At 37.8% G+C, this 19631-nt stretch overlaps 1 protein-coding gene across 1 annotated transcript in view; it reads right to left on the minus strand.

The window, feature by feature from the left end:
- Window positions 1-1474: 1474 nt before the first annotated feature.
- The window catches only part of HPRT1 (hypoxanthine phosphoribosyltransferase 1), a 19761-nt gene continuing 1604 nt past the window's right edge, over window positions 1475-19631 (minus strand). Inside the window, exons 2-10 of the mRNA XM_010572548.1 lie at window positions 18579-18619; window positions 18082-18188; window positions 16412-16595; window positions 10797-10862; window positions 9796-9813; window positions 7394-7476; window positions 5074-5120; window positions 2743-2819; window positions 1475-2111 (exon numbers count right to left, since the gene is read on the minus strand). Of these exons, the coding sequence (XP_010570850.1) occupies window positions 2064-2111; window positions 2743-2819; window positions 5074-5120; window positions 7394-7476; window positions 9796-9813; window positions 10797-10862; window positions 16412-16595; window positions 18082-18188; window positions 18579-18619 (671 nt within the window). The 3' untranslated portion in view covers window positions 1475-2063. The remainder of the gene's footprint in view (window positions 2112-2742; window positions 2820-5073; window positions 5121-7393; window positions 7477-9795; window positions 9814-10796; window positions 10863-16411; window positions 16596-18081; window positions 18189-18578; window positions 18620-19631) is intronic.

The raw sequence follows: 19631 nt of genomic DNA on the forward strand, positions 1-19631 counted from the left end.
TCTCATTGTTTTCATGTGTAGATAGGTACTTTTAAGCCACCTCGCTAGTGTAATCTCTAGCTGCCATGAATTTATTTTAAAACACATTGTGAAATAGGAACTATTAAGAAGGTTGAAGAAAACGCCACTTTTTAAGATTAGACCTTAAGTTCAACCAGAAGTAATGAGAAGTTGAGTAGATGTAATAATTCTCGAGTGAGTTTATATTTTTCCACGTTGCTTTTGTGTTTCCTCTTCTTGGAGATGCACCATATATTTTTGCAAGAAGTTGTCCCAGGGACAGTACAGGTTCTTGAAAAGGCATACACACAAATGTTATATAGAACATCAAGAAATACAATCAGTCTTTGTAGTGCATTTGGGAAAAAAAGCTCTTTGGAACATTAACTATAACATTGCAAAAGTATAGTATAATCACAACCAGTGTTCTCATATCTGTTAGTGAGAATTTTGATTTACAAATAGATCTCCTACACATTGTGGTCATTCGAGCTAAATTACATTGTGTGAATTACTCGTATTTTAGGTCTGCTACTAACCACTACAGTTGTAACTGAGCACACCATGGACGGACAACAATGCGCAATACTTGGAAAAGTACAGAAACATGACTTATTTTCAAAACCACAGAAAAATCTTTCAAAACAGGCTGGCAAAAACTTTGTTATGTATTAAGCACTGAGCAGCATTAAATCCAAGCATACAGTGGAAGAATCCATGTGCAGAAGTAGAAGAACTGTGTAAGCTAAGGGACCAAAAAGCACGGCCCAAGGACAAGGTGTGAGATGGGCTGCCATGTGTAGAATTAAACTTGACATGAACAGAGGTGTTAATGAAACAAACCCAACTGATTACTTCCAAAATGGTTGCAGGGTTTTTTTCCCCCGCATGTATACATTTAATGAACGTATCATCTCCACTCTTCATTTTTGCCAAAACAGAACAAAGGACAGTACTTAAACCATTGTCTCTGAAACCTACTTTGGTTATAGAATATGCAAGTGTTTCAATATTTTCCCTCAGCATTTTATCATCTCTCTTGTAGATAGGATAATGTTAACCAAAAGCTCTACAAAGATAACAAATGTAGAGTCTGCCTTCACTGTCAGAAACACTTGTGAAAAATATTACTGAGAAGAAAATTTCAAGAGCACTTTAACATACAGAATGAGTGGCATAGATGTATGGGGCTTATTTTAAAGAGACAGCCTTTATTTAAAGTACTTTGTTTTGTAGACCTTATAAAGTAAACATTACAATACTTTTTCACAAATATATTAAAATTGTTTAAATTTAAAGGCAATTCCATTGACTGATGGATATTTTTAAAGAAAAAAAAAACTAACAGAAATAGGCAGCTCAACTAAAACTAGATCTTAAACATTCTGTTTTGTCATTCCATCTCCTCAAAAAAAAAAACAAAAACCAAAAAACAAACAGGTGAGAGAGAGAGAGAGAGAGAGAGAGAGAGACACATTTTTCACCCAGACTTTCTTTACAGCAATAAGGCAACTCCAGGAGATTTGAATGACCTCCTTGGAGATTACAGATACTGTAACTGGCTGCTCCTCATGCTTTATAACACCCAAAGGTGCAACTATCCATTAATCACAATCACATTTGTGCATTAAAATATAAAACTTAAATTACAGATTTTAAAAATATTACTAATAGACTTCCCTATCATAAAATGTTTTACATTTACAGTACTTGAACTATTTCAGTTCTGGGTTGATGAGGTTTAAGCAATTTACCACTGCAAGAGTTAGACTCTGGAGCTCACAAACAGCACAACCCAACCAGGGGCAGCAATAGTCGGTAGAGTCATAGTGCAAATCAAAATAAGGAGTGCAGAATTGCACTAGTTGTTTACATTTCTAAAATATAAATGAACAAGACGAGCTCTTGTATTGTACATGCAATAAATTATAGTAAGCATATGACAATGGGGCTGGGGCATTCTACAATTTTAGCTGGTGTACCAGAGTTGAAGCCTGTGAAAGATAGGACTCGGTAAACAAAACATTTCAAAGCTCTGTTGTCATAGCACTTGAACTATGCTTTCACGCTTTGTACTTCTGCTTCCCCGTCTCGCTGATCACACAGATATGCTGAAACAAAAATAAAATAAAAAGCTTCTGTTAGAGAAGTAAAGTAAGAGATCGATGGTTTACGTCTGTATTCAATAATGTGCTTCCGAAAAAAATACAAGCATGCTATACATGTTTCAGTACAAAAGAATCTTGTGATAATGTTTATGCAGAACAACTTAAGCCTTTTTTTGTCTAAAAAACTCAACATTGCCTTCTTTCTCCTCCCCCTAATTGTCCCACCCAATGTTTGCTGGGTCTGGTGAGACCCAGATGAAGAATTAATAACTTAGAATAAAAAGTGAACCCCTCTTAACTTCCAAGGTCTCTCTTCTCTTACTCTTACGTAACTAAGCAAATGCACTTATTTGTTGCAGACATCTGGTAAGATAAGAAACTTCACATTGTTTCAAAGTTGACAGGAGATGTGTAGCCTCCATTCTTCATGCAGCAAAGTAAATTTTAGTTTCGTAAGAGCTCCAAAACGCTGTCCCGCTGCTCTAGAGTTTGCTCTCATCGTTGCATCACCAACAGAACATATTTGCACATGAGGCATGATTTACAGAGGAGGGAGAGTGATGTGAGGAGACTTCCCTTCCTTCCTCCTCCCTAGTTTTAAATGGACAAAAAACATACGGGAAAAATTACTTACGTTCAAATCTCTAAAGTATTCATTGTAATCTAGGGCGTATCCCACAACAAATTTGTCTGGCACTTCAAATCCAACAACTGAAAAAGACCATAAGTCACCAGTATGTTAGAAAAGAACTTCCTAGAGTTAACTAGACCTTTTTACAGAGGCAATCTGGAATTTTTAGGTATGTAGGCATCCTAACTCATTTTATTTCTTCCACTCAAGTGGAATCTTCCTTCCCTCAGATTAACATTTGAGCTATTTTAAAATTTTAACTTACTTTGTTGATTTAATTTATCAACTAAAGCAAAATTAAACAGATTCATTTATTGGCTCCCACGCAGCAGCATGGTGCTAGCATGCAGTCTGCAAGAAATTAATGGAAACACTTAAACCTACAGACAGGGTATTATTATCAGAATGTAAAATTCCTTGAAAATTTCCTGCAACTTTGTAAATACATACAAGAAGAGCCAATACTTCCCAGGACTTCCTAGATGCTTGACGTGCCAGTGCAAAAGCAGCGGCACTGGTAAGCACAGCACAAGTCACCCTCACAGGATCACTCAAAAGGCGGCACCTCTGGGAGCTGGACCTGCGCCACAGGTAGCGCTGCAGGAAGGGTACCCAAAGGCATAATGAGCAGGCAGGTTCGGTCGTCAGCTCCTTCAAAACTATGGATGTGCAAGTCCAACAGGACTTTCTGTGAAGGGCTGGGAGAGTGTGCACAGAATAATGTGAATATCAGAACTACAGTTATTGCAGGGAAACCAACCCTCCGTCTTTGAGAAACTGCCTAGATGGACTCCATTCTTGTGACTTGCAGGCAATGACCTGCTATGTAGGAATATACTATGACTGCTAAAACACGTCTTAGATGCTGATTCCATGGTGCAGAGAACAGCAAAGAGCACTCTGTTCTTTATGGAGTCACTTGCAGGTTTCAGAAACAGATGGGGGGGTGTGTGTGTGTGTGTGTGTGTGTTTGGTTGTGTTTTTTTCCTCCCAGAGGAGCTGCCTAAGAAGAGAGCATCAGCTATGCCACAGATTGTCTAAACAGCTCTAGCAGGACAGTTCACGGGTGGTCAAGTCGTATCAGTCCAACCTGTCCACACACACTATAAAATGACCAAAAAATATTGAACTATATAAAATACAAAAACTTCCAAATGGCCTTCTCCCCTCACGCTAAAATGAAAGACTCTGAGCACAAGAAAGCTGTGCGTTTTTTCTCTCCCTGGCCACAATGAGGGTCTGTAAGGAAAATAGGGAGATAAACTGTACAATTAAGAGAAAAGGCTATGTGCAGTTTTGGAAAAATTAAGGTGATGTTTAGCATCTACTCAGCATCACAATACAGGGATAAAATGGAGGCCCAGCCATTACTGCCTTGTTATCTCTTCTTTCAGAACTCACGTGTCCTGCACTGAACAGGTTGTCTCTGTGGACAGATGGCAAAACAAGTCATCTGCTGCAAGATGCTCAAAAGGCAGACCATTAACCCAGCTAAGCCTATAATAAGATCTCAGGAATGAGGGGCATCCTTGACTGAGGGGAATGCCTCAATTAAGCTTTAAGGCATTGAAAAACTTCAGTTCCAGAATATTGTACAACCTTGGAAAGCAGGAGGAAGAGGATGCGATTCTGCTGCTAAATTCACTCCACTTCCATAGTGAAAGCACACGGTCCAGATTAACAGGAATTTAGCCTCTGAAATAAGGTTAAAACACATAGGCCTTCCCAAGGCAGGAGGAGCTGTCACTCTGGTACCACTGTCCACTGTGGATGCTACTCCTTTCTTTATGGTCTTGGGACGGACAGACAGGAGAACACAAGAAGGGAGTAATTCAGATGCCTAGACATAACCGGTTTTGTGCCAATTTAGGCATCTTATTAGTGTAAACTTTTATCAGACCTACTACCATGTGTGGTCCTCCTACATTCCTGGGGACATCCAAACGGCATCAGGTGGCTAGGTTTAGGCACCCGAATCACCAAAACTGTTAAAGGTGAATCCAGCAGATTCTGCTGACTAAAGCATTTGACTACATGCAAGCTGGGAGAATTTGCACACAAAAAGGGTGTAACCTGGACCAAAATATCAAAGTTTGCTTTTCATATAGTAACATGTTACAAAAAGTTAAGGAAAAAAAAAAGGATCAGACCAAATCCAGATTAACTCTGTCAAAATACATTCCAAATATTTAAATTCCCTACTAAATAAGAACAAAATCTATCAAGAATCATTAGTGAAAACTTATTTGGAACATCCTTGGACTTTGACCAAAGGGTACACAATACACTGACATGCTTTTAAAAATTAGTAACAGTTGTCAAAAAGTCACTTACAGTCTGGCCGATATCCCACACTTCGAGGAGTTCTTTTTACCAACAAACTGTCAAACAAAACCAATGTAAAACTGAAACATGAAAAAGCACTGGGTACAAATATATGAGACTGTTTTGATGACACACAAGCTGAATTTGGCCTAAATGTGCATAACTGAAATAATAACTACACATTTTAAACTATTATTTTATTTGCAGGTGCAGCTGATCATAATGACAAAATCAAAACTTCCTAGAATCATGAATGGTTTACAGCCTAAAGGATAACTAACAGGTCTACAAGAGAGAGGCTAGGAGATACCGAGCTGGCTGGATTTTCATTGTGAAAAGTGACTTAATGGGGTTTTACATGTGTTAGGAACTTCAGGCACAGTTTAGCTTATAGATAAATAGGTGATGACTTGGTATCTGGCCAGACCAACTGAGCCCTTTTCAAAAGCATTAGTATTATGAAGCAAAAGTTCAGCTGCTTAAATGCAACCTCAACTGCACTTGCACAACGTGTCAACTGTTTTTCACTGGCACTACTAATTACCCTCATAAAGAAAATGTAATTGGTTCTGATTATCAGTTGATACAAAGCAGCTCCACTTTTCCAGAATTAATAGTCAGAGGTGTAAAAAGCATGGAGATATGGAGTTGGGGGTATTGTAGTAGAGAGAAATGCCGTGCTAGCTTAATTTGATTTGCTCATTATTCAGTTTAGCACTTCTACCTCTTGGAAGACAACCCCACAGGTCTGACATTTGTCTGTCTTTGAGATACTTTGGGAGGAAAAGAAAAGGTGGTCAATGGCTGAATATAAAGACAGAGGTCAGCATAACTCTGTGCATTAAGCACAGACCTCCTTCCCTCCTGGATCACCCCTGAAGGTAGGGATTAATTTGTCAGTCACAGTTTCAATTTCAGACAGTTTCTGAAACTTGTGGTTGTAAGACTTAATTTTTGAGAATTGGTGTAGAATTTGATCAAAGAAACCCCAAATCATATTAGCATTAATTCACAACTCCCTGCTACAACTGCTTAATTGTCAGAGAGAAAGAAAGTTTTGAGAAGAAAGAGGAGAGAGGGAAGTGAAGTAACCAAGAACATTACACTTAAGACTACCTAGAATGATCATGTTTACCTGCTCAGGTCTTTGGCAGACCCAAATTACTCAACAGGTTTAAACAATAGCAAACTGGACTTTGCTCATACTATATTATATTCATGATGTACACTGCAGTATTAGGGCACTACTCAGTGGCAAATATTTAAAATTTGTTACACTTAGTCTGGCCAGGGAGAAATCCTCAACAACCTCACCTTCAGCAGGTCACCTCCAGATTATCAGCAAGAAGAGCTCTTCTCATACGTCTAACAACTGCTTTGACATTGTTATGGCAACACAACTGATTAGCTATTACACACAGCTCTGCTTTACCTCTAATCCCCAGCAAACATTATGCTTTTATTGTGAAGTACACAACCATAGCATAGCAGCACAAAAGATGCAATTTAAAAAGTAGGAAGAATGTTGATATTGGTTAATAACATAATATTATCCTCAACATTTCTTGTTAGTTTTAAGTTATTTAATTATAAAATGTTTTAAAACTAATTGATTAAAGATGTAACTAAGTAGAAAAGCCTGGAAGAGCATATGGCTGGGCGACTCTCACATAATGACCTCTAAAGCTCAGCTGCACTGTGCACACTGCACAAACAATAATGTTAGTGTGCAAACTAACTTAATTTTACAATTAAAGAAGAACTCAAACAAGGTCTCCATTGCACAGGTACCCCACTGCAGTATACTGAAGTTGCAGATAGCGCAAGAAGAAACAAACATGTTTGGATAGATACTACACGGATGTAAGTGACAACCACTGTTATTTTTTACCCCCTTCTCTAGTAAAAGTCTACACTTACGACTAAATTTGTGTTGAAAATACCTCTACCAACTTGAGAGGGTATTTTTTTTAAGCCCAAAAGATTTAAATTCTTCCATGTACTTCTAAACCTAACTTGGACTTCAGTGCTAAAACCCCACAAAACTTACCATAATATGATAAGGTAAGAGATGTACCAGGCATGCACAAGCACCAAAATTCTTCCAGCAGTAAGATGGGAAAGAGCGGTGTTTCCACCAGCCTTAACAAATGTATGTTCTCATAACAAGCAAAAGTGCTTTTGGAGTTTAAACAATTACTAAACTCCAACAGATCGCATCATATATGGAAATGTATTCTACACTTTTTTCTTTTTTTTTTTTTCTCCCCACACTGCGTGTCATTCTTAAGGTGATATACAGCACAAATAATCATCATTAAAATTTTACCTGGCTACTTTCACCATCTTTGGATTGTATTGCTTAAGTAGAGACAGCAACGTTTTCATTGTTTTACCAGTATCAATTATATCCTGAAAATAAAAAACTCACGTAAGAAAGAATATTAAACACGTCAGAGTAACATTTTCAAGTTTCTACCACAGAAACTGCTCATCCGCAATAGCATGAAGTTATGCCAAAATACTGTTCACAATCAAATATAGGTGACACGTAACACCATGTTGTGCTTACACAACTATGCTCAGTGAAGTGATCACGCACATCAACCATATAGTTCTTAATTGTTGTGGATAACTATGACTTTGAAAGCCGTTACGGAACTATGACCTTCTTGGCTCCTTTTGGATATTTTATGGCTTGTGCTCCTTGCAGCTAGGAGACAAACAATGTTTAATTCGAATATGAGAAAAGTAACATTAGTCTTGCTGTTGAGCTCAGTTAGAGAGACAGATGTGCATAACAGAAAGAAAAGTAAGATGCGAAAATAGGGAGAACAAGCCATTATTGCAATTAAAGAAAAAGGAGTGTAATTTACATTACATATCCAAGAAACAGCTGAAGAAATTGCCCTGGGAATAGCTGGGTGCAGTTCTAAAGTCTATACTCAAACACACTGAAATGAATTTTGACACACCATTTTAATCCCATCCACTGGACATATAAGCAGAAAAAAGAATATACGGTTTACAACTGAAGCATCAGAAATGGACTCATTTAGACTGAAATAATCACATGATCTTTAGCGGTACAGTCCTTACCCTGGCCTGAAATCAAGTCTATTTGAAGTGAAGAAGGTAGATAACACAGAAGCAGCAATGTCCTGGTTTCAGCTTATTTTCCCATGACTCCCAATTAAAATAAAAATCAAACAAAAAACTCAACAGAGCACCCGTCAGCAATACTGTCTTTAACACTTAATGTTTTTAATCATAGCTATAAACTCAAGAAAAGTTAAAGATATACAGATATCTAGGTAAAAGTTGGCAAATAAACAGAAGTAGCTACTTTGATGCTCTAAAATAAAAATAGGACCTATTCCTGATTTTGTGTTGTGTGATTATCTGTTTACTGGAGGTGAATCTCTATTTTGTTCAGATTTTTTTGCACATTAAAGGGATGCAGTATAGAACAGCCTAGTGCTCTGGTGCACAAGATATTAAACCTACAATAAAATGTGCATTTTTATTGTTTGACAGTTAAAACTGTGATCGGTATAAGGGTTCATATTTGACAGCGTATAAGACAAGTCACTGGATAGATGATTCACTGAACAAAGGAGAAACTAACCTAGTTAGTTGTCTGGGACTTTAAAGACATACATTCATCTGAAATGGAGCAGATACATAATTAAACGCATCTGCCTATCTGAAGCAAAATATACTTCAAAGGACACCACTGGTCACACAGATGACTGCTGTATACATACTATTTTGGTAGGAGTTTTGGAACTGAATGTGCTTCCTGTGGAATAATATAACCTTCTCAAATTAAAAAAAAAACAAAAAAAACATAAAAACCACATTTTATGAGAGGAAACATCCTTCCCTTTGGCTGCTGAATCAGTTGCCATAGCTGTTTCTTTGCTTACAAACAAGCCATTTCCATTATTTGGAGCCTTAAGACATTATTAGATTGCACGTCCATTTTTCCTGTCTACTGCTGCTGCTTCCCTATCCTGAAACTGGCAGTCTTACTCAAGAACATCCTTTGTCAAAGCAACACTTACTATACATAAGCAACGCTGTCCATCAAGAGAGAGGCATAAAAGCAAGAATTAAGCAACCGGTACCTACTAGGAAATCAAACTGAGGTGTACTGTACCTGGTATCATCCAAAGAACCATGACAAGACAGAGGAATGGGAATTTAGCAATTGCAAAATGATCATTAAAAATTAGCATTCTCTATGTCACTATTTTATCAACAAATTACACACAGGGACATTGGGCTTAGATCTGTTTTTCACGTATTTTAGGATATTCCTACTAGGAACTTCTTTCTACCCCTGCAGTTTAACTTCCTAGCTTGCTGTTACAAGCCCAAAACAATAATATGCTTAATATCACTCTGTTCAGGCTGCTTTTTAAAATTAAAATAAAATCATAATAAAAAAAGACATTTTAAAATTGACAGAATCCCAGAAAACTGAAAGCAAATGCAAACAATTTTACATGGGTATCTTCCTTGTTAAATCTGGCAGTTGAATGCAATTTGAGAATTCAAAATACAGATAATTTCAAATTCAGAGCCCACTTGCAAAATTCAAGCCCGGAATCAGAAGCTGGGAGCCTTGAAACCAGAAACTGTAGGTTTTCCGGCTTAAGAACAACTTCTATTAGAACTCTTCTCCCAGTCACACATTAGAACTTCAAGGTGAAACATAATACTTACTTCTACGATCAAAACATTCTGGTGAGAAGAAAAAAAAAAAAAAAAAGAGAGAATCCATTAATACCTACAGAATATGCCATTTCTTATATATATTAATGTCTATTACTTATTAATTTTCATTGCAGTTAAATATTTGTACCACCGTTTATGTATGTTTACGCATGTAACATTCTGTTAACCAAGTAGCTGGCAATGACATTCTCCTCAACGTCTCATGCTGAGTACAAAGCGGTCTTTAAATTATTGAGACTTTGAGAATCCTAGATATATGCAAAAGAGATCAAAACAGAGTCCACACAATTCGTATTCTTCTAAAGCAAAGAGTGTTATACTATAGAGACATGTACAATTCTGTCATACCTACATCCTTTATATTGAACAGTTACATACATGCCTTAAAGATCACATATGTGTAAGGAGAAGGGGAAAGTAATGTGTTCTGACAGAGCAGGAGACACGGATGCTTTAACCCCAGACAGCTGGCTCAATGATCTCCATAGAGTGACTGGAGAAAAGCAGATTCCCAATTTACATTCTCCCATTTCCTTCTCTTGTCACTGCCTGTAACGGGACCCTCCGTTCCTAACCTGGGCTGCACATTTTACATGTCTCGACAGCATGAATTCCCATCACTACTTCAGTGAAAGACCAATACAGCAAGTAAGTAATGCCTCTCTCTTTTAAAGGTAGTTTGCAGACAACCACCCCCACACAATTATTCTTCTCAGGCACTGCAGAAAAACAAATCTCCTAAAACTTTACTGATACTGAAGATGGCAAACAGGTTTTTCTTTGTTAAGTTCAGACTAAACTGATGGCTTTGGTGGGACTTATCCACTCTCCTAGTATACACCGGCAAACATTTAAATGAAACTCCTCCGTTTTCATTTTTTAAAACTATATAATCTTCACACGCTAAAAGAGCAGCCTTAAAACCATGCAGGTATGTGGGTTCTTTAGTGGTATTGTTTGTTTGTTTTTAAACACATAAAGAGCCATACCTTTCCAGTCAAGGTTGAGAGGTCATCTCCACCAATGACTTTTATATCTCCAGTTGACTGATCATTCTAAGAAAGAGAAGGGTGAGCATTAGCATTACCAGAATAAAAATAATTTTTTCTTCCAGTAAATATCAAAACTGCGAAATGCAAAATCAGTGAATGTTAATGCTTTCAGAAACACAGCACCAACAGTGTCTCTCCATCAACTAAGGAATTACAAGTGACCAAATTTAAAGATGGTATTTCAGATTAAAGATTGTTTGACAAGAGAGCTGCATAAATGCAGGCACCATCTCTCATGTGTGACCATCTTATATACATATGTATCTAAAAAGATACAATTTGCTATGCATTCCCTACACATATGGAAATAAGACAAAAAGCACATCAGTTTCCAAGCTGCATGCTGCTATATAGCTGGTAATTTACATTTTAAACTTTAATGCTTTAGAAAGCCTTACTCTTTGAGTAAGAATAAGCAATCATAACAATAGCAAGAACAGCCAGCAAACAAGGCACAGATTAATATTTAGAAATATAAGCTACAAAAATAGCCAGAAAAGCTTATGTTTGCCTAGTTTACAACAAATATTGGTAACAAAGCAAATTACTTCTTATAGTAACTCAACAGCAACATAGGTACACCATCACTACAACACAGCATTTTGCTTCAGTAAAACTAAACTTTGATACAAATGTAAATGAACTGTTATGTAAGAAAGTTAAAAACAGCTGCTAGGAGGGCTTCACAGATCTTTGCAGTTTACTTAAAGTCATTCAACTGACTTTAAACCTTGACAATGTCTCACAGTTCGTATTAGATGAGATATGCTTATTATTGTACTACTTACAGATGACAACATTATCTTACAATTTAATCATTTCAGTCAAAGGGTAACATTGGTTATCAAACTTTATTCTCATAGCTCCTTACCACATATCTTCCTTTTAGAAAAATGGTATTGTTTTGCTGCTGCACCTTGAAGCCCAAGTGTGCTGCACAACTACGCAGACATGCAGCAAAACAGCAGTTCCTTCCCAAAACCCATATATGACAGATGCAATAGAGAGGGGACCACAAGGGAACAGAGAGACAGCCACATACAGCTTCCTGTTTTTACAGCCACATGAAGACAGATATTCGTGCCATATGAATTGTAGGCAAAAACTAAAAATGTTATCATAAAAAAGAGGAAACAAATTATTTAGAGAGGCACATACGAAGTACACAATAAGTAACACTGGGATGATAGTAAAGAGAAAATGTATTAAAATCCTTTGGACAGTGGTGTCAACAGTCTAGGATAAAGAAATGCTGACAGCTTTAGGCATGTAAAAGCAGATGATAAGAGTAACAGATACTTTCCTTTTAAGATTCCTATGACACAACATAAAATAAAGCCAAATACATTATCAGAAAAAGTTTCTTTTCAGTTGTACCCCATGTATTTTAAAGAAAACATTAGTTGGAGTTACACCACTCTGAAATTACACTGAAGGGCTGTGTTTCGTTACTATTAACGAACATTCATTTTTGATAGTCAACTGTTTCAGTGCTTCCATAACTGCAAACAGTAACTAAACCGAACAGCATCAATGCCACTGTGTTAAAAAAGTCCCAAAACAAAGATGTCCAATGATTGCTGCTTGACCCAGTAGATATACACACTGCTACTGAATGCCTGAGATACTGGCTACATCAACCACAAAAATGTGATTCAGTTAAGCACTGTATTCGTAAAGCTAAAGGACATTTCCTGTGTTCACCCTATCTTAAAATTATCTTAAATGACAGCTTCTTTAAGCTTTTCCTTGTTTATGTTACCAGATTCTCTCTTATCTGTTCCTACACTAATAGGTATTTCATCCTCCTTCCATGGAAGGATGTAAAAAAAAAAAATCATTCCTTACAAAACAACGATGGAGAAAGATGTTACAAGTATTTTGTTCCATTAAAATTACATGCACAGATGACAGACTCGTACTGCTCGGCATATGCCTAAGATCAGGTTCCTGATGATCTGCTTGGCTACAAAGCAACACACTATACTCAAACAATAACATCACAAAATTGTAGGTTACTGTAAACCTTCGGATTATGCATATTAAAGTATGGTGATCAGCAGAGAAAAGACAATCTAACCTATAGAAACTTTCCTGCTCCTTCCCACCAAAACCCATACAAATTGCTACACTTTTTAATGCAAACCATAAATCTTCATTGACATATAAACCTGCATTCCTATGCAGGTACTGAGTTCGTGAGCAATTAAAGGATAAAAAAAACAGTTAAAGAATTTCTGACACTGGTTTTAACCAGATTTCCATTGGAAAGAACTTTGTTTAATAATTAAGCAATGTTTTAATTATCTTCAGGAGCATTATTTCTGATTTCAGTACTGTTAAGACTTTAATGCTTTGTGGTTTAACACATAAAGAGTTTTACTGTTTAGATCTGTTTTAACTGCCTCCCCATTGTCACTGCTGGAAAACAATAATGCTTTACAAGATCCTAACTCCTGGCTCAAATGACTTCAAGATCACCTTTTAAAAAGGCCTTTTAAGTTCCTTACAGTATTTGCTCTAAGGCTGGGTTAACAGAGATCTTTCAGAATACTGCCATGACCAGCCTACCCAGAGTTTACCATGTACTCCACTGAAAACCCCTGTTTTCCCAAGTGACAGTGCAACACATCCATTGTCTTTTGGCTGCCCTTCATGACTACAAAAGCAACATTTGCTCATTTCCAAGTTTAAATGCAGGAGACTGGTGAAAAGCCATTCTTCTTGTAGCACAAACAAAATAAACCGTTTGTCAAGAATACTGCGATCTGGGTCTGTTCACAAACACTATCTTTCCATTTCTTAACAGCTTGCCAGATCATTAAAATTCATCTGTAAGGACTCGGAAAGCTGGAGTTACGAGCAAAGTTTAATCGCAGCTTGATCACGTCAGTATTCTTAGAGAATTATTTTTGGGTGCAGAACAGTACGAACTTTGCATTGCAACACAAAAAACAACCCATATGCTTGTAAATATTAAATGATCGGTCTGAAACAAGAACAGAACCTCAATTACATCAATTTCAGAACCATTACACAAGTTCAGCTGCTTTGTTTATGCAGTCACGGTATTTTTAACATCTTTTATCCAGTCTGTAAAGGCAGGCAGCATGATCTAGTAATCTCATCCAAAGACAGCAACAAGAGAGCTAGCTCCACTTTCGACTGTCCATTACAGTTTGTGATGGTTTTCACATCACTAAACGCAGTAAAGCATCAAAATCCATCTAGTAAAGCACAGATAAAAACTACAGAGCAGATTTAGCATGCTGACACTATTAATGATGGAAGACCTAGTCAATCTGTTACATACATGTTCATGTTAAGACAATCTTATCCAGTCTATCAAATTACGCAATCTAAAGGACGTAAGTCTGGATATTAATTACCACCTAAGAGAGTCCACAGAAATGAAATGCGTATAAATACTGTAGTGGAGGCATCAGGTAACAGGAGCTCCTCACTTATCTAGAACAAGAAAACATTCTTTTATAGAACTGGCTGACAAAAACCCTGAAGCCAACACCTCAAGTAAAACATTCTGCTCAGACAGCTTTCTGTCTAAATTTCTCCACTTTTGTCTTCATCTACTCATTTTTACTACAAAACCAGGCTTTTAATTTCCATAAAACTTATTTTGTTGCTCACTCCCCTATTAATATCAAGGCACTGTAGTCCTGGGGAGTAATAAACAAAAGCAACTGTAGCAAAGAAACGAACCAAAGCATGCCTAACACACCAGTGTGAGCAAAGAAAACAAACATACAATAAGGCAGCCTTGCTTCTTAACAGAGGGTTTTTTTCAGGTGTTTCAAACCATTTCTCCAATAGTTTTTTCCAAGTTAGTCAGGAAGCGGAGAGAGTGAAAGGGTGCAGTCTTTGTATTGTTTTTTAAACAAGCCAAGTAAGTTATTGGAAGTCTTCCTTGAAGAAAACAGAAGATACACAATTTATTTCCTCACAAAAAAGGAAGGTGGGAGTCATCATTTCCCATTCTTTAACATATTATCCTGTAATAGAGACATTCAGCTTTCTGTTGTGGCTTTTACAGGCAGAACATACAGGCATGTGGTAGCTTAGTGGTTAAGCGAACCAGCAGCAGGAGCCCCGAATCTTTCGGGGGGGGAGGGAGCAGAAGGAAAGGGCGTCAAACAGCTCTCACCCACTGATCTAAATATGGTGCACAAGCACAGGGAGTGCCTTGTGAGATACAACCAAAGGCTGGCACGAACCTTTCTGCCCAGCCATGCCTTCTCATTGAAGAGCATAGCTAAATTACTGCCTCGCGTTCAGCAAACGTGAACGTGGTTTCCAGGTAACCCCTGGACGGCCAGCCGTGTCTATGCCTCGGGCAGCCAGGGCTGCTCGTCCTGCAAACGGACTTGACCGAAGTCCCACGCAGTTCTGGGCTTCGCTGTGAAATGATAACAGATCACTCAACAGCAATCATAAATTTATCAAGTTCTTCGACAGTCCAAACTAAGTCTGCAAATAACTCCATCTCTAGTTTCACAGTTTAATGAAATGAAGGATGAGGCTGAGTTTCCAATTTAGTAATCTCTATTTTTTTCTACTGTAATAGGCACTCGTCTACAACTGCGACAAGTAGCCTATACTCCTGACCTGAATGCAAAGTTGCTGAGACAAAACTAACAGCATAACCTTACAAAACAATTTATTCAAACACTCTAAACTGAAACAAAAAAAATCAATTATTTCCATGCTACAGATGGTCTTATGGAACAAATCATAAATACCATCCTGAAAACCCGAGACTAGGCTGTCGGTAAGTCAGGAAGCATACAGTACTAACATACATCTGCTTCTTCCTTTGACCTGCACAACATAACCTCATGCTTCCTTCTATAAAACTTACACTTTACCGCATGTTACAGAATGTTCAATTTCCCTATAAAGTTAAACCCTTGTGTTCAGAATGAAAATAAATTATTTTCCAAAAATGTAAACCCAAGGCAACCTGTGCCTAGTCTTGAAAAGGTAGTTCCATATTCAGTGGACACTAATCATAAATCTAGGTTTATGAATCTAGTACTTCCTCAAGGCCAAATACAACTAATTTTGTTCATTGTTTGGTTGCGCCAAACAACAGATGAGATAGGGAACTCAGGTATAACAGTTTTTGCAGCTTTCAAGTCTTCCTGTGCAATGAATGATGTCTAAGCCACATAAAAATTCCTAGAATTAAATTTTTGTAACCATAGTTGCAGGAGAATCCTCTCTATTATTCTAGAGTCACAGCTTTAGAGATGGGATAGTGGGCGGAGAGGAAATTGTTTAACCAGTAAAGGACATGGAAAGGGTCTCTGCTCTGCATAAGGATTTTACCAGGCTGTGGAGATACCAAGGTCTAAAAGAAAACAGATTATACAGTAAGGTAGAGAAAGCGTAACTTAGCTTGTGACTCTTAATTCCCTAAATTATTTGTTTAATATTAGCACATTCTAGCAGTAACAGTATTAAGCCACCTCTGTTAATAATTTGAAGTTAGTCAAATTTATACAAAAATTGCACAGTACTGCAGAGATACTTACACAATAACTCTTCAACCTAATGAAGTCGACAGTCATGGGAATAGATTTGTCACTGTTTCTGTTCAGTGCTTTGATGTAGTCTAATAAATCAGCAAAAAATTTATAGCCGCCCTTGAGTACACAGAGTGCTACAATGTGGTGTCCTCCCATGCCCTTCATAATTTCTCGTGCCAGTCTCTCCGTCCTGTACAAAACCAAGAAAGAGTTTAGCTGTCATAACACATTTCATTTGCTTACTATAGCAGCAGCATTTTATACTGCTAAGAGTAGCAAACACATGCACCAAACTTGGAAACACATTTTGCTCAGACACATTTGCCTACCACTTCAGTCACTTTTACACGTTATTGGTGAACAAAGTTTTGCTTTTCAAGGTTAATCTACAAGTAGCACTGCCAAATGCCTTTGTTTTCATACGTCACACTCAGCCAAAGCAAATCTTAACACCCTGAAGCTGTTTCACTGTCAGATATGCGACATGAAGGTGTGTTTTCTCCTTCCAAAGACACGTTCAGCTTCCATGCAAAGAGCAACATAAGCTAACACAACGAAAAAGGCAGTAGCCCTCACTAACTGAGGAGCAAGAAAATTCTCAAACTGTAAACTAAAGAGTTTATTTGCCAAGCTAGAATGCCAGAAATTTGTCCTAACTGCAAAATACAATAGCAATGAAGCAGAACAAGAGAACACTGCACCGTTTTTCTGCAATCATTGTTTCTAAATTTATTTTAGAAAGCATGGTATGTATTTATTGTGTGCCAGCTGACAGCAGGTTTCTCAGAGAAAGCCTACCATTATAAACGTTACGTCAATTACTAAATGACATGTACTTCGTCCAATTTTTTCCTCCATATGGAATTCAAGTGCAAAGTTTTTACAATATTTAAAAAAACTAATTTATAGGAATGTTTATTATATCTAATCAAACAGGACCACGTAAAATCTAGATGCATTTCTATTCACAGGATCTCCAGGAAGATCCACCCAGCACCACTCTTAACAAGGCGTGTGTCTCCAGCAACTGCTTCACTGAATTTGTTGTTCGTTCTCTTAAAGAGAATTAGCAACTATCAAACACAAAGTAAAACAAAAATGCCTTGTAGGCTTATGCACCCATTTCTGATCACACGAGGTTAAAACTTCCACAGAACGTTACAAATTTCAGCAACCACAAAAGTGACAGATTGATATTTGCAGAGGCTAATGTCTTTCCCAGAAGGTCAGAGAAAGTTGGATATTACTTATCTACCATACGAACATGACAAAGTCTAAGATTATGTGATTAATAATGTACTGGTATTAATATCCTAAGGATACTCAAGAGACTGTAATTGTTTTCAGACCGAACTGGCACAACAAATAACATCTTCTAATTAGGTTTTAAGAAGGTAAAACATCAAATAAACACTGGAAAGAAAGTTGTACATTGCTACATACCACAAAATTTTGCTTGAGAATTATGACAAATTTCCAAACAACAGCATAACTGCAAACGTACAAACTCTTTGAAGCCAAACAAGAAAGAGTTAATTAGCACTTGTACTTCTTAGCCTCTAATTAAATGTAATCTATTTAGACAGTCACCAGGCAGCAAAACTATCACTGGAAGATCGTTTATTCCAGCGTCATGGAATCAGCTGGAGCAGCGTACTGTCTGAAGTCAAACAAACCTGTCCATGATGAGCCCATGAGGAATATAGACTTTTTCCAAATCATCTGCATAATGTTTAGGTATGCAGAACAAGTCCAGGTCGTAACCTTGTTCATCATCGCCAATCTGAAAAGGAAATAAGGTGAAATTTCTACAAAGCCTTATAGAAAGTCTATGGTGAGGAACTGCAAGTCCTTTGCTTTATTCAGTAAACTATCAAAACCATCATGCTCATCAGGATCACCGTACTTTCCCTCTCTATAAAAACATTAGTCACACTGAACACAGTGTAAAGTGTAATCTAACAGAACCTACAGTTCACAGGAGTAAATACCACGGGCCGTTGCGCAACACAACATGGGGAAAAAATTAAGTCCTAACAACATTCTCCTACATCGGAGAGCAGGAAAATGAAGCTACTACACCTCAATGAATCTCTTTATTCCATTAAAAAAATAACCCAGGAGCTTTTTAACACCTTTGATTTTCCTAGTGTAACGCAAAACCTGCATTTACAAGTAAGCAAGCTGAGGTTTTGACATGGACGTCTTCCAAATCTCCACAACACCAAATCACAACAAAACACACGAGCCAGTTTTCAGGACAAGACAAGACAGCTACAGGAGCATGACAAGTTGTGCTGCTGTGAAGCAAGCCTTCTCAGACCACCATCTGCAAACCATGCAGGTTCAAGATCTTTCAGAATCTGAAATGAAAGCCCTAATTCAGCAACCTGATCCGCATGGGCAAATTCCCTGTATGAAGCAGCCTGCAATACTAGCAAGTGTATATTAATTAGGACAAAGGATTAGCATATGTATATAATTATACCAAACGCTGCTGAGGTTCAGGGCATATTGTCACGACAGCATCAAAAATAGCCTTCCCTGAACCTTAACCCTGCTGCAACTTGAAAATGACTGTGTTTTATTAATTAATTCACTCTCTGGTTATGCAGGTGAATGCTATTACATGTAAAATGAAGTTATGAATTTCAGAGGGAAAACCGAAGCTTCTTACTGACAGTTCACCAGGGCAGGCATTTTAAGTATCCATTTTGGCTACCGCTGCCCTTGCGGGACACAATCTTATTTTGGTGCCCAAGGAAGCACTTACCCGGCCTGCGATCGGCCAACTGTTTACACAGGTTTTTTTGTTGTGTAAACCCTAATGAGTCTTTCACGTGGGGAACTTCATGGGTATTTTACCCTCCCATCCAAAACAGACCCTGTTTGAGCTACCCAGGCACCGAGTCCCTGACCAGGGTCCCTCCGATCGGGAGCAGGCTGTTATTTTAAGCAGTAAGACAGGCCCCTCCCAAAACACATGGTATTTTCCTGTGGTTCAGACCCATCGTTCTATCTAGCGTTGTCTGCTAGACCTTCCTTGCTGCATCTGGTAGGGAAGGGGCCGTTCCTACAGACTTTATCAGGTTTTGTACTGACTGCAGGGATTTACAGTCGCAACCTTGCGGCCGGCACAAGCCCTCAGCCAGAAGACACCACGTGTATTTCATGAGCACCCGGCGCTGGCTTTCAAAAAAAAAAAAAAAAAAAAAAAACAAAGAAC

The sequence above is a fragment of the Haliaeetus leucocephalus genome, unplaced genomic scaffold (assembly GCF_000737465.1).
Source record: "Haliaeetus leucocephalus isolate CR32 unplaced genomic scaffold, Haliaeetus_leucocephalus-4.0 Scaffold340, whole genome shotgun sequence".
Lineage (NCBI taxonomy): Eukaryota > Metazoa > Chordata > Aves > Accipitriformes > Accipitridae > Haliaeetus > Haliaeetus leucocephalus.